The 14,197-nt window shown below is 47.1% G+C and overlaps 1 protein-coding gene across 1 annotated transcript in view; it reads left to right on the top strand.

Annotated features, from left to right (window-relative positions):
• The first annotated feature begins 3,930 nt into the window (after positions 1 to 3,930).
• tnr (tenascin R (restrictin, janusin)) overlaps positions 3,931 to 14,197 on the top strand; it is a 185,206-nt gene continuing 174,939 nt past the window's right edge. Inside the window, exons 1-2 of the mRNA XM_061242726.1 lie at positions 3,931 to 3,975; positions 4,464 to 4,521. Of these exons, the coding sequence (XP_061098710.1) occupies positions 3,931 to 3,975; positions 4,464 to 4,521 (103 nt within the window). The remainder of the gene's footprint in view (positions 3,976 to 4,463; positions 4,522 to 14,197) is intronic.

Below are 14,197 nucleotides of genomic sequence, written 5' to 3' on the forward strand. Positions count from 1 at the left end.
GATATATAATTTCTCCTTGGACAAACAGCCCTAAATACATTTAAAGCCACATACATTTCACCTATGCCCTACACCTTAGGCCCTACACCTTGTACCCTATGCACTATGCCCTACACCCTGTCCCCTATACCATACACCACATGCCCCCCATACTTTAGGATCTATGCCCTATACCCTATCCTACACCCTATCCTGCCCAATGCTCTATGCCTTGTGCCCTACATCCTACATCATATGCCCTACATTCAACACCCTAGGCCAAAAACCCTATGTTCTATACCCTATGCCCTACACCAGTGGTCACCAACCCAAGGTGTTCATTGCAACCCATATTTGGCACACCTGATTCTACTAATTAACAGCTCAACAGTTAGCTGTTGAATGAGATGTGCTTTGCTGAAGTTGGAGTGAAAGCCAACAGGACAGTATATCTCCAGGAACAGGGTCGGTGACCCCCGCCCTACACCCTAGTCCAATACCTTATATCCTACACCATATGCCCTACAAACCACGCCATGTCCTTTAACCAGTGCTGAGGTGGCACAGGACAATGATCTGACGTCTCCCAAGGATGAGCACACAGCAGAGGTTGCTGAGGAAGGAGTTTGTGCAGGAGTGTGACAGAAGGAAGCAATGCTTCCCTGGCTTCCCTGGCTGACCCTGGCTGACCCTGGTTGACCCAGGCTGGCCCTGGCTGACCCTGGCTGCCCTGGCTGACCCTGGCTGGCCTGTAACCTACAGTGTGGAGCCACCATCTTGACGAAGCAGCTGAGCACTGGGATCCAGGGAGGGATACAGGTAGAGAGGTAAGACACTGGCATATTTGACATTTTATTTTTAATTTGTAATTTTTTTTATCCAAAGCGAAGTACAAAAAGTGAGTTTCATTTTGGCGACTGCAATGTTTACAGTACAGTGCAAGTACAGCAATTAGCACAAAAACTACAGTAACAGTTGGACAAAAAGACATCTTGGCTCTACGCTCTGTCAATTTGGTTGTGGTTATTAGTGTAATGATACACTCAAAAAAATGAGGAATAAGAAATGAGGAATAACTTCTCTGTTAATATGTATGGACAGTAATATGTACATTTCTTTGAAAACGAAAATATTTTCTTGTTTGAAATGAAATGTTTCAAGTTCAATGAATGGGGTGCTATGGGTTGCTATGGCCTCTTGTCCTCCATAAACGTTATTGTCAAGGAATTTGTCACGTGATTAAGGACAATCCATAGATTAATATGAAATTGTACATACAATGAGGTGGGATGGCATGTGTATTTACTCAACAAAAATGCAATCTTATTAGGATTATCATAAAAAGTGCTCAACAATTGTCTAGGACACCTTTTAAATGTTTATGTGCATTTCTAATTTGCCTGACATTTTGCGCTCGACGTCTAAACCCAATCAACAAACATTTCTCAAGGCTTTTCCCATTGCTCAGGAAATATCATTAGGTTCGCTAAATTAAACTCTAGGGAATTCAATTTTAGATAACCCTTAAAACAAACAATAATAACATCCCCTTAAGCGTACTGTAGGCGTTCATTTCAGGGGTTAAGGTTTGGAAATAAGAATTGCACAAACATCTGTGCAAACAGGTGCATGCAAACACTAAATGCAGTTACTGAGCTTTTTTTTCTTCAATCTTTATCTTACCTGGTTAGACCCATTCAGAATAAATTTTATTTTACAAGAGAGACCTGGCTAAGAAGGACATGACATTTTATTGTAGACACTGCATACAGTATGAAAGCAAAGCTCACTCTTGCACTCAGAATTATTTCAGTGCACTTGCCCCTGACTTTTTTGTGCACGTTATTGTACTTCGCTATGGATAAGGGTTTTATTTATTCGGATTCCTCATGTCTGAAAAATTATCAAGATGAAGTTTGGTCCACATTAGATTAATTATATTTACTGAGTATTGTATGAACCCAATGAAATGACAACATTCAATGTGTGTATCATTAATTAGATTAATTTCAGCACAAATTGCTGTCTTTGGAGGGAAGGCATTTAAGGGTGTATGAAAAGACAGCACGACTTCAATGGTTATAAAGGACATTCTGGACTGTTAGTATTGTGGACTGTTAATACATGTACACTGTTAATGCTGTCGACTGAATATAGATTTTTCTCAGGGTGTATATTCATATGTGTGACATCAAGAGGGTATGAGTTCACATGTATGTTTTTGTACACACAGGAAATGTATGCAATTACACTTAACCCCTGAGATTACTCCATCCAGATGAATGAGGGAAAGAATGTGTGTGAGATCGGCAGATACGATTGTAAGGAAGTCTCTAGCTGAGCTATTGCCACTTCTCAGACTTCTCTCGCATTATTTCCATTATAGAGAACATATTTGAGGTCTCAGGGAAGAGGGTTGCAGAGCTGTTCTGGCAAAGTCCCTTTGGATGACCTGAGGGAAGTGCGGACTGTGAGAGGGGTCCTCAGGATTGGGTTTAAGTCCAGTGGTACATTAGGGGAGTCCTGCTTAACAAACTCCTGGCAGCCATAGTCCTTTCCGGAACTTCGGGGGGTGTGTATTTCTGTGAATATGTGATTCCATGGTACTGTGAATGAGTGATATCTCAGAACCGCGATGATTCACACTGTCTTTGCCTCCGACCCACAGCTCCATAATATGTCCTTTTCTTTGCGTGTGGCCCCGCAGCAACCGATGTGTAAGCTCTAAGGAGGGACAGGACCCTGATAGTGTCTTATGTGGGTTCCACGGAGGATCTGGGTCCCGGATATCTGTACGCGTCTCTGAGCTGAGTACATGTCTCAAACCCTCGAGTCCCAGGCCCGAATACAAGCCCCTGGACACATGAGTGCAGAGCCAGGAGGGTTCATACGGATCCTGGACTTCTTCAAGTAGATTTAAGTCTGCCGATACAAAGCACTACAAATACCCAGCACCCGGACATACGGGCAGGGGTTGGGACCTGGTATCCAGATTATACCCAGCACCCAGACATACGGGCAGGGGTTGGGACCTGGTATCCAGATTATACCCAGCACCCAGACATACGGGCAGGGGTTGGGACCTGGTATCCAGATTATACCCAGCACCCAGACATACGGGCAGGGGTTGGGACCTGGTATCCAGATTATACCCAGCACCCAGACATACGGGCAGGGGTTGGGACCTGGTATCCAGATTATACCCAGCACCCAGACATACGGGCAGGGGTTGGGACCTGGTATCCAGATTATACCCAGCACCCGGACATACGGTGATGTGCTGCACAGAGGGGGAATGTGCAGGAGATTAAATCACAGCAATAAAACCTCACACAAACATGTAATCTAATTTCCTTTACTGGGAGCGTCTGCTAAATGACTATAATGTAATGTAATGGAAGCATACAAAAGGTGCAAGGACAAGCAAGAAGTACAAATGCAATCAAGTGCTAAAATCTATGAAATCAATTAAAACTAAAAACATTAGCAATTTCCAATAGGAACTGTTTCCAAACTCTTTAAAATAGCTTCAAATTCACTGAGAATCACCAAGCCGCAGTTACCGAGATGATATCTGCTAATGAGTCTCAGTATAAGCAATGCTCACCTGCTAAAATTGCTAAATACGTAATTAGCATCAACATTTAAAGCAAACTAAAATGCTTAAATGCACTGCAGGCTAACCTGAACATTTTTATGGTTTAAGTGTTATAGAACCTCATTGCTTTGAATTGCATATGCATCATTTCAATTCAGGTAAGAACATACTAATCACACTTTTACCTCGATCCTTTAAAGGGTTAAAGGTTTACCGCCAGGCTTGCCTGACCCGTCTTCCTCCCTAAAGGCAAACTGAAGTGTACCGTGGAAACAAACATCTTAAGTGTGGCTGTTTAGCAGCCCTGGGAGCAGCCAGCGGGTGTGAACACACACACATCTGTCAGCCGCGTGATGTTTCCTCCGCAGCGCGATTCCCGCCGCCTCGCATCGCTGGCGGTAACCCAGGTTTTCCCTCACCCTCCCCCGGAGCCGAGCGGCGATCCGCAAAAGGATCCGGCCGGCTGGGTTCACCGGAGCCGAGCGTGAGAATGCCCACTAGAGGCTGCACTAGGCACAGCAAGGCACAGCGCGGCGCTGAGGAGGATCGATACAGTGACAGAACGGGAGAGAGAGAGGGAGCGGAGAGAGAGAGAGAGAGAGGGAGAGGGAGAGGGAGGGAGAGACGGAGAGAGATCGGAGGAGCGCGCGCGGCTCAGCTTCCCCATTGCAGCCGAGACGGGCAGAGAGAGAGGAGCGCGGATCGGGTGCAGGGGAGGGTAATGACGTGGGCTCGCCATCCCCGCGGCTGACTGACTGACTGATCGACACGCGCTCGCAGACCGGCGCCCGGGAGAGACCCGGCGCACACTCCGACAGGGGGAGAGGAGAGAGGAGCGGGGAGAGAGACCTGCAGACCTGCCCACAGCTGACCGCGGAAAACACAGAGAGAGCCAGAGCAGCGCCGGAATCACCTCACGGGTCCGCAGACCGCCGGCAGACCGCGTAAGTTAGACCCGCGCGCCTTCGGCCGTGCTAATTAAACGCGTAACTGACACAGACTGATGAGGAGCCGGGTGCTACCTGGACGGAAACGCATAAATCTCCCTTCTGTTCTGCCGCGGGCTGTGTACGACACAGCTGGGACACACTTTTTGCTTTGAGGTTGTTATCGGGAGCGCGAAAGTGAAACTTGCACGCACCCAATTATTGGCGGGGATTGAGGTGCTGAGAGGGTCGACCTGGACCCTTGAGTCGTGCCAGATTTGGGGTTTAAAGAGAAATGGGAAGCTCTGTGGCTGTGTGTTTTGTAGTTTTTTGTCTGCCCTTTACCAATCACCGATCGTGCCCTTTGGCCAGTGGTTTTTGCTGTGTGCACCTGGAGAGTTCTGGTGATAATCTGACCATTGCAACGCAAGGTCTCAGGACATATCGCGGTCGTAACTTGCTGAGTCTGCCCTGGCCATACTTATTGCTGAGAAGCAAATTTCACCAGAGGTGCAGAGGCAAGTAGTTGAGGGTATTGACTCCTTGCATTTCAATTATACATAGGCTGCTGAAAGTTGACTCGAGATGCATGCTGTTTAAGCCGATGTCAGACCACAGGTTGATCATGAGAAACTGAAACTTGGATGGGATCAGTTGCAAACAATATCCAAATAGGCGGTTATAAGAACAACACAAGCCCAGCAGCTCAACGGGGGTTAAGCCAGAGTCAACATTAGTGTTACTGTTAAAAAAGATTGGTCCAAGTTGTCTAAGGCAACTAAAGCAACCGGCCAAACCAAGCCCTCTTCATTTCAGTTCAGTGCGCAATGGGAAAAGTTTCACTCGGTGTAATTCCAGCAAAGCTGTACGGTGCGATACATCTTACTGCCTGATAAAATGGACATATAGTACATATTTTGTCAAATGCAAGCTAGACATCAGATGTACATTGTGCAGATTGAAATGGAATGTTGTCTGCTGGTTGGGAAGAACATTCTTTACTTTATATCTTGAAATTGAAAATGGGTGCAGTCAGGTGTCCTTCAGTTGCGTGACGGATGTGTTATATGTAGAGTATTTTCAGTTGATGCCATGTCTGCATGGCTGCTGTTTTGTGCTGCAGTGTCACTCTTGAGGGGATATTGTCATTTTTCCTACAGTAAGTGTCTAATTTGTCAAAGTCAGCGAGTCAGTTGCCTGTAAGCTGGCAGCTGGGGGTTGGCAGCTAGAGATTATTTTTTATAAGATTAAAAGTGAGTCAATGGGAGTGTCCTTTGACATCTTCAATATATCAGATTATTTTCTGCTGTGGCTGTATAAATTAATACACAGATACGCAGGGACTCACACGCGTGCACAAATACTAATGCATGCACATACGCTCACGCACAAAAACACGCACGGACACACACGTTCACGCAGGCACACAAGCACACATCCACCCACACATGTACACACAGTTGTACACACACTCATGTACACACACACACACACACACACACACACACACACACGCATAGGGTACATAACCATCAGATGTGCAAGTATATCATTACTCTGGTGAGTCTGGCAGCTTCGGTACAAAGCAACCATTTGAGGAAATAGTGCTGAGCCGGGCAGTCTTTGGGAAACAGTAGCATCCCGTCATTAAAAATAATACCAATCTAGGCTGTAAAATGTAATGGCTCTCATGTATGCGTTCTGTTCCCGAGCATCAGGCTGCTCCGTGCGTCTGTTCAGGTCGGCATTCAGAGCTCCCCGCGTGACTGAATACACTACTGACAGCACTGTCTCTGCTCCTAGCCACCTCCTGTCCATTAAACCTGACTCTGCTACTGAAGCTGGGCTAACCCAACAAAAGCGTCCATTTTAAATAAAGGCGGAATCATTAGGTGGGTGGCAGTCAAAAGATCAAAAGCAAATGTTCTTCCGCAGAGATGGAAAAATAAATGAATTAAAAAATGCATTATTATGAGCCGGTAGTGCGCAAGCAAATGTGTACAGAAGGTTATTTTCCCGCTCGGTTGACTTTTGTGAAAGTGGTGGGCCGGACTGATTGTGTGCCGGTAACGTCTGAATGCTGTCTGTATCTGTGTCCTCCTCCTCTCCAAAAGATATTTCAGGATTTCCTTGGAGGACAGAAACATGTTGCAGTTAAAATATTTTCAATAATAGCATTTATTTTGTATGTCAGCACATTAGAATACATTCTTCTTCACACATTGTTCGTGTCCCCAATTGGGTTTGGTCTTAGGAGGCTCAATAAAGTCCTTACAATAGTCCCAGGGACATAAACTGACGAGGCAGCAGGAATTTGTTTTCATTTTTTCTTTTAGTTGTTATTATTCGATTCATTATTCCCAAGCACAGAGGCATTTTACCCTGTGAATTATTAATATTTACCTGAGTGCCAATGGGTAGCCAAACAACAAAATTATGTTGATCTATGCGGAATTGAATACTTTACATAATATTTAAATCCCGGGAATTACTTGTTCTTCAGCAAGGCCAAGAAATGATTGCATTTGTGAAGTGTGTACTCATTATGTCTGAGGGACACATTTATATTCACAAGATATGAAACAAAAAAAAATAAAAATAAAAAATAATAATCTGGAGATTTCATTTCATTTCTAGTGTTCATACACAGTAAAATGTCCAGTGTTAATTCAACTCTAACAGAGTGCATGTGAGTCCAGTGTTGGAGTTTATTCAGCACTAAACATTTTGCTGGGTAACTGAATGACAATGATTTGAGTTTTTGTCTGACTTTTTAATCTTAAACAATATGTTGAATTGATTAGGATTATTAATATTTGCTGTGCTATTGAACGTCTACTCATGAAATATTATTATAAATAGTATACTGCCTCAAATATAATAACTAAGTAATGGTTGTGAGTGCCTGAACTATAAAGTTTTGCAATAATCAGTATAATCTTGAAATGTGGTCTTCTGAATAAGAAAAGGCTTATTTGCAGTATTTTTCAAGGTGACACAAATGCCCTCGTATGAATGACTGTCTGGTCAAGTTAAGTTGGCCTTTATCCATCCTGTCAGTGGCTCAATCTGTTTGATAAATGTGCCACTGGTCCAATTTTAATGCTGTAATAGGTTTGAAAATTCTAGAAATTTCCTAGCATAATTTTAAGCCGGAACCTTTAGATTTTGTCCCCCACCCCCAACCCACAACCCCCCCGGTCCTACTCTGCTCCAACAACCCCCACCCCCCCACCCCTGCTCCAGTGGTGGTGAGTGGTGATAAAATAATGTAACTTTCTAGCCATACTTTTCACCACCAGTAGGGGGTGCTGTAGTGCACATGATTGACTGTCATGCAATTACAGTGTTACAGAGCAACAAGAAGCAACAGAGCTCTAAAAAGCTCTTAATTACAGCTGGCCGAATTGGCACTAAACTTCATCTACACCCCTGTCTGCAGAACTGTGGGCCTAGGGTGCGAGATGGTGGAAGGAGAGCAACAAGTCGGAGGTTCGGCGGTCAGGAATTTGACAAGATTACAGATTATAAGTGCCCTAGCTTGTATACGGCAGCGCTGAGCAGTAGGAATCACCAATCGATGGCGGGGTAAAAAAGCGCAGTTATAAAGCACTGAATGACGAAGTGCATTCGTCTTGTCAGCCGTGTTTCATCATGCCCCAAACTAACCGGGCAATTTATCGCGCCGCGAACCCACAGGAAGTAGAATGCACCCATAAATCAACAGGAACTGTATGCTGATTTACAGTAGCCCCGACAACAGCCTTGGTTCGGGATTAAAACCTCTCGGGTTGATCGGCGTGAGTTACGGTCCGCGAAAACAACCTCATCAGCGAGGAGTCGGGGGGGACGCTCGGCCGCCCAAAAGGACGAGGTCTTCAGTAATTACGCGCAGTGAGGAACGGCGAACGCGCCCCCCCCCCACCCAACCCCCCGCCCGGCCGGCGACCGGTCCCACCCCTGCCGGCCGACCACGACTGAACTCAGAGAGGCGTCGCCAGATATGACGGCAGACAAGCCCAGGCTAATTTGTTTTCGGAAAACAAACAGGAAGTCCTCAAAACCGTTCGCCTTTCATTCGAACAGGTGCGACATTGAGTCGAGCAGCGTATACAAGCACACGTTTTTCCCCTCCAGCTATTTCGTCTGTGTTTTCTCTCCCTCTTTCCCTGGGTTTTTTTCTTTCCCCAATTTATGATTTCCTCTCTCTAGCCGAAGGGATGAATGCCTGTCCCCCCTCCCCCTCCCTCCTTGCTTTAAACACATTTTCCCTCCACTTTGCCACTGTCGTAAGAGGAAGGGCCTCCTAATAGGAAGTCATTAGTCACCTTGAGAAAAGAGCGATTTGCAGGCATATTTGCTGAGACAGGCAACAGCAGCCTGCCCACCCCCCGCCCCCCTAACCCCCCTAAACACACACACACACACACGCACACACTCCACCCCTCGTGTTTCTCCTTTGCCTGTCGACCGTTCGATTTCGGAGAGCCTGGGGGATCCTGGCTGATGAAAGACCTCATGCACTGCCCTTCTGGATGACTGACAGCTGTCACTCGCGGCTGACTGCGGAACATTTGCCCTAAAGGCGGGAGGGCGAGGAGAAAGTGCGAGTGTGGTTTTGCTCTCCTTACTGTGATAATAGCTCAGGTTGCTGATTTTTCCCCTAAATCCAAACACACAGCATCTCTCCAGCTGTGAACAAGTCAAATTGCTGTGTGTTAACTATGAAGAAGAACTTGTCCCTCACACAACCAGACCTTCATGGTGTATATATTATACACTTGCAGAAAAAAGTACGAAACAATCCTAAAAAGGTACAAAGGCTTGTCCCTGGGGTGGTACCCTATAGTACAGTATACAATATTTTACTCCAACCCAGCAATACATAATTCAGTCATTTTTTTTAGCTTTCTAAGCTCCTAAATAGAACATTATTGTACCTTCCGGGCACCTTTGGGAAATGTGTTCCTTAAAGAACAGAAATGTACCTCCACTGTACTTTTATGTCTGAGAGTGTAGCTCTGTGCCCAGGCTGTGGATGGAAGTCCCATCATGCAGTTTTGTGGGATTAAGTCGGTCAGGGTTCCTTGGGTTGCATTAACTCCTGACAATATGGCAGGTGCCTACAGCCTTAAGTCTGAAATACATCGTACCTCTGAACCACCGTGGGTTTGCTCCGTAGCCATTCGTGTGGACGAAGGCTGCTGACTTACGGACAAGCGCTAAGAAGGGCGCGTCCGCTTCAGCTGGTGGGGGGGCCGGAGACTGTCGAAAGAAAAACGAAGACTGAAAATGTCTTTAAATTGCATTATCGGCATTATCGCCCCTCATGCACGATGTGTTTCTTCATTAGATTATGACTAATACCGTGACCTTTTCTCTGTGCAGAACTCTTTAGCACCGAGGATTGTGTTGTCAGCTGTGTCTCTGATATGTCTCTGAGATGAGCCTGGTCCGTTAATGCTCCGTACAAATGATGCTGATTTCACAGGTGAAATAGAACCCGCGCTTTATGCGCGCCGTGTGTTACGGAGAGCCCTGGCGGAGACAGCTTCGCCTTTTCAGAGGTAATCAGTATGCTGGTACGCCGTCCCTTTTCCACTCAGTGTGGGCTTGAGACATCGGCTGAAAGGTCTCCACGTTCCCCAGCGGCCCTCCGCATGTGTAAAGATTTAAATGCCAGACCGAGGGAGATGTGCGAAATCCTGCCCGCCTTATCTAACCCCCCCACCCCCACCCCCACACCCCCAAACCTCCCAGGGTGAGGGGAGAGATGGAGACGGGGTCCGGGGTCGTCCTGTATACCTCCAGGGCCCCAAGGCTGCCCGGGAAGGTGTTAACTGATTGCGATCTCTGTCCGAGAGATTTTACCTGCGCGGGGAGAGAAGATGTTTTCCGGCACTGCTCCACTAGCCACTGATTCTGGGCACTCCTTATCTTCGCGGCGGGGCTGGTAATGCCGGTCGGTTCAGGGCCCTCAGTCTAATGGTACTCAATCTGGAGGTCTTGTCTTCTAATCAGGAAATCAGAAGTGCTGGGCTCTTATACGCCATGGAAGCTTTCAGCCATTTCAGCCTTATCGCCCCCCTTCCCCTCCACACCGCGGTCGGGCGAGTGGACTATCAGTCTGTCAGACTGTCTCAAGCGGGGATCTACATCTGGAGAGCTGCAGGGTTTACCGGTGGCTCCTCACCTTAAAATCAGACAACCAAGTGTCATCAACTGACTGAGATGTTCAGTTAAGTCCAGAAAAACAAAGTAAAGACAAGTCAAGTCAATTTTCTTTGTATAGCAATCTTTTATTGAAAACTCACAAAGATGCTTCACGGAAATGGTCCTCTTTCCCGGTCCTGGAGAGCCGCAGGGTGCGCTGGTTTTTGTTTTTGTGTCTTTGTTTTTGAATATCTGGGACCAATTCTGACCCAAGAAACCAGGTGAGGTGAGTTAACTCTGTAATTAACTGCTTTAATTGATCAATTAAGTGCTGAGTAACAACAAAAGCCAGCACACCCTACGCCTCACCAGGACCAGGAGTGAGGACAGCTACAGAAGGCAAAACCGACAGAAACCAGCAGAACCTGCAGCTCTCCAGAAGTAGGATTTGCAGGCTCCTGCATTCACATTAGACTTCGGATTCACATTAGACTCTGTTTTTCGAAAACACGCTCTCTCTTTCTGTCACCGGCGAAGCACCTGCTCTTCATTAGCATGCGCCTTCGACAACAGAGACGGCGGTGGGGGCTCCCCGTTGATTGACAAGTGATTAAAGAGCAAAATGAATGAGTGCTCCAGCGAAAATCCCATCTGTGCCCGACCGGATTGAACGATATCTCATTTGCACGAGTGGTTTCTTAGCGTATGCGCTGCACAACTGTGCCCTGATTGTGCGGGTGAGGTTTGGTCCCTCCCCTTCCCACGCTCTCCAAATAGCCTGGCCTCCATCATTACGTCTGGTTCATTCATTCATTATTCATTTTTCATTTTCAAATGCTGTTCACGAGCATGTGTAGGTTGTGTCTATGAAGCCGTTCGTACAGCGCTCCGCCGTGTCTGATGGGAACAAAACAAATTATTTTCTCAACCTTGGACCTGGAGAGTCGCAGGGCTCCAGCTTTTGTTTTTAACAACACAATTAGCAGCTAATCCTGACCTAAGAAAGCAGCTGAGGTGCTTAACTGTGTAACCGATTGCTTTAATTGGTCAATTAAGTGCTGATTATGAATGAAAACAGACTGATTCTGCTGCTCTCAATGGCCAAGACTGAGTGCCATACAGAAAGCTTTCTTTCTTTGTATTTTTTGAGAATTTCTCAACCCAAGCTTGTCAGTACTTTTTATACTATATATTAGTGGAGTCCTCTCACATAGAAAATTATTAGGTATTGTGTAGGACTCCGCTTATATTTAATATACATTTACTCATCTGACACGCCTGTATGTTACAGTAGGTGTGCCAAAAAATATTTTTCTCCAATTTATAGGAAAAAATTAAAAATGGGAAGATGGGGTATGTAAACACATACCGTAATATCTTTTAATATTACCTGACCTTTAATCGAGAGTTGTCTTAAATAAGAAATGCATTTTATACACCACAATACAAAACAACCTCTACACTCTGTACATATTGACAAATGTGTACACTCACTGAGCACTTCATTAGGTTGACCTGTACACCAGCTTGCTAATGCAAACATTTAATCAGCCAATCATGTTGCAGCAACTAAATGCTTTCAGACATGGTCAAGAGGTTGAGCTGTTTTTCAGACCAAACGTCAGAATGGGGAAGACATGTGATATAAGTGACTTTGACGGTGGAATGATTGTTAGTGCCAGGCAGGGTGGTTTGAGTATCTCAGAAACTGCTGATCTCCTGGGATTTTCATATTCTGTACAGTTTGCATAGTTACTACTACAGGAATGGTGTGAAAAAAAAACTATTGAGCAGCAGTTTTGCAGACAGAAATGCCTTGTTAATAAGAGTGCTCAGTGGAAGGTGACAGTAATGCAAATAACCACACATCACAACAGTGGTGTGCAGGAGAGCATCTCCGAACACCCGACGTGTCAAAACTCTTAAGTGAGTAGGCTGCAGCAGCAGACCAGTACGTCTAATAAATACCTAATAAAGTGCTCACTGAGTGTACGAAAATAAATAATAATATTTTCGATCCTTTCAATCACAGGAAGTTGTTTTCGGACATCCCCTTCCAGTCCATTCCACACCACTGATTAAAGCGCGCTGTATGGATTTCAGATAGAGCCGGTACAGGCCCCCTTAAAAGCCTTCACTGCCACAGTGCACTTACTTCTGTCACCCCTGTCAGAGGGGACCATTGACAGAACATCAGATCCAGATCCAAAAGACACAGTCTATAACGGGCGTATGACTCACGAGTCGCCGCGAACATGCGACCCTTCAGGATGAAGAGGGCGGGAGAACAGGTTTGCCTCCGCCGCAGGTCGGGTAAACAGCGGCCAGCGGCTAACGACGGCCCGTATTAATTATAGTCGGCCGGCGAACGGCTTGAAGTTAGTTTTTAATAGCAGCTGGACAGTGGAAGTAATTACAGCTGCCCCGCTGATTAAATCCACCCAATAATTAAACAAACATCATCGATTTCCCCGGCACCCCCCCTCCCGTATCGCCCGACTGCGGTCTGCCGCTTCCTGCCTCCCCCCGCGGCGGTAGGGCGGTCAGATAAACATCATTTGCGAGAGATGAGCAGCAGTCGATTCCGGTTAGGCGCCGTGCGGATGCATCGGTATTCCGCGCGTCCTCTCTCACCCCCACCCCCCCAGCTTTTCCCCTCCTCTCGGTCGTTAATTGATTTCAGAATCACGGGGAGTGCGGATAACACACGGCCGCTCGGGGAACCGGCGGAGCGGTCGGCCTTTTCCGCTTTCTCGCACCGGTTTTTTCTCGTTCCGTGCGCTGGGCGGGCTCTCCGGCGGCGTTAGCGGCTAGCGGTTAGCGGTTAGCGACTAGCGGTTAGCGGTGGCCATCTGCGGGAGCAGATGGAGGACCGGCCCCCGCCTAGCCAGGCTCCGGCTGCGAGCTCCCGTCCAACCCGCTTCGTACTTAACGGGGAGACAGCGTGCGTCACACCCGAACTCCCACCCGGCTTTGGGTGAAGAAAAGGCCTGATGTTCCAAGCCCGGCCGCTCGCTCTTCGTTGACCCAGAAGCGTGATTGGGCGTGGTGAGGTGCGATGCGCGGAGTTGATTGGACGCGTGGTGAACCCAGCGCCGGTGGTGGGGGATCTGAGCGCCAGACGTCTCTCCGCGGGGCACCAGCCTCCTTCCGCGCCCGCGGGGTCCATACGCGCACTCCGGTTCACCTTCACCCCGCGCCTCGCTGGCGGGAAGCTTTCCAGCCTTTTCCGTGAAAACGGTTGCGCTGTGTTCCTGTACGCTGGCTGGGGGGGGGACCTCGCCTGTGCATTGTGTGAGATTAAAGGACATAAATCTGGAGTGAAGGCTTGTCTGTACTCGCCCTGCTGAAAGGACACTCCAGGAAGGTTTTCTTACACTCTACTGAGGTGTGTGAGGCTCACTGTGGTGGACCCAGAGCTGTAGGTCTCAGCAGTGCACATGACTGAGGCATTCTGCACATGACTGGGGCATTCTGCACATGACTGGGGCATTCTGCACATGACTGGGGCATTCTGCACATGGCTGGGGTGTTGTGCACA

Source organism: Conger conger, chromosome 5 (genome assembly GCF_963514075.1).
Source record: "Conger conger chromosome 5, fConCon1.1, whole genome shotgun sequence".
Taxonomy (NCBI): domain Eukaryota; kingdom Metazoa; phylum Chordata; class Actinopteri; order Anguilliformes; family Congridae; genus Conger; species Conger conger.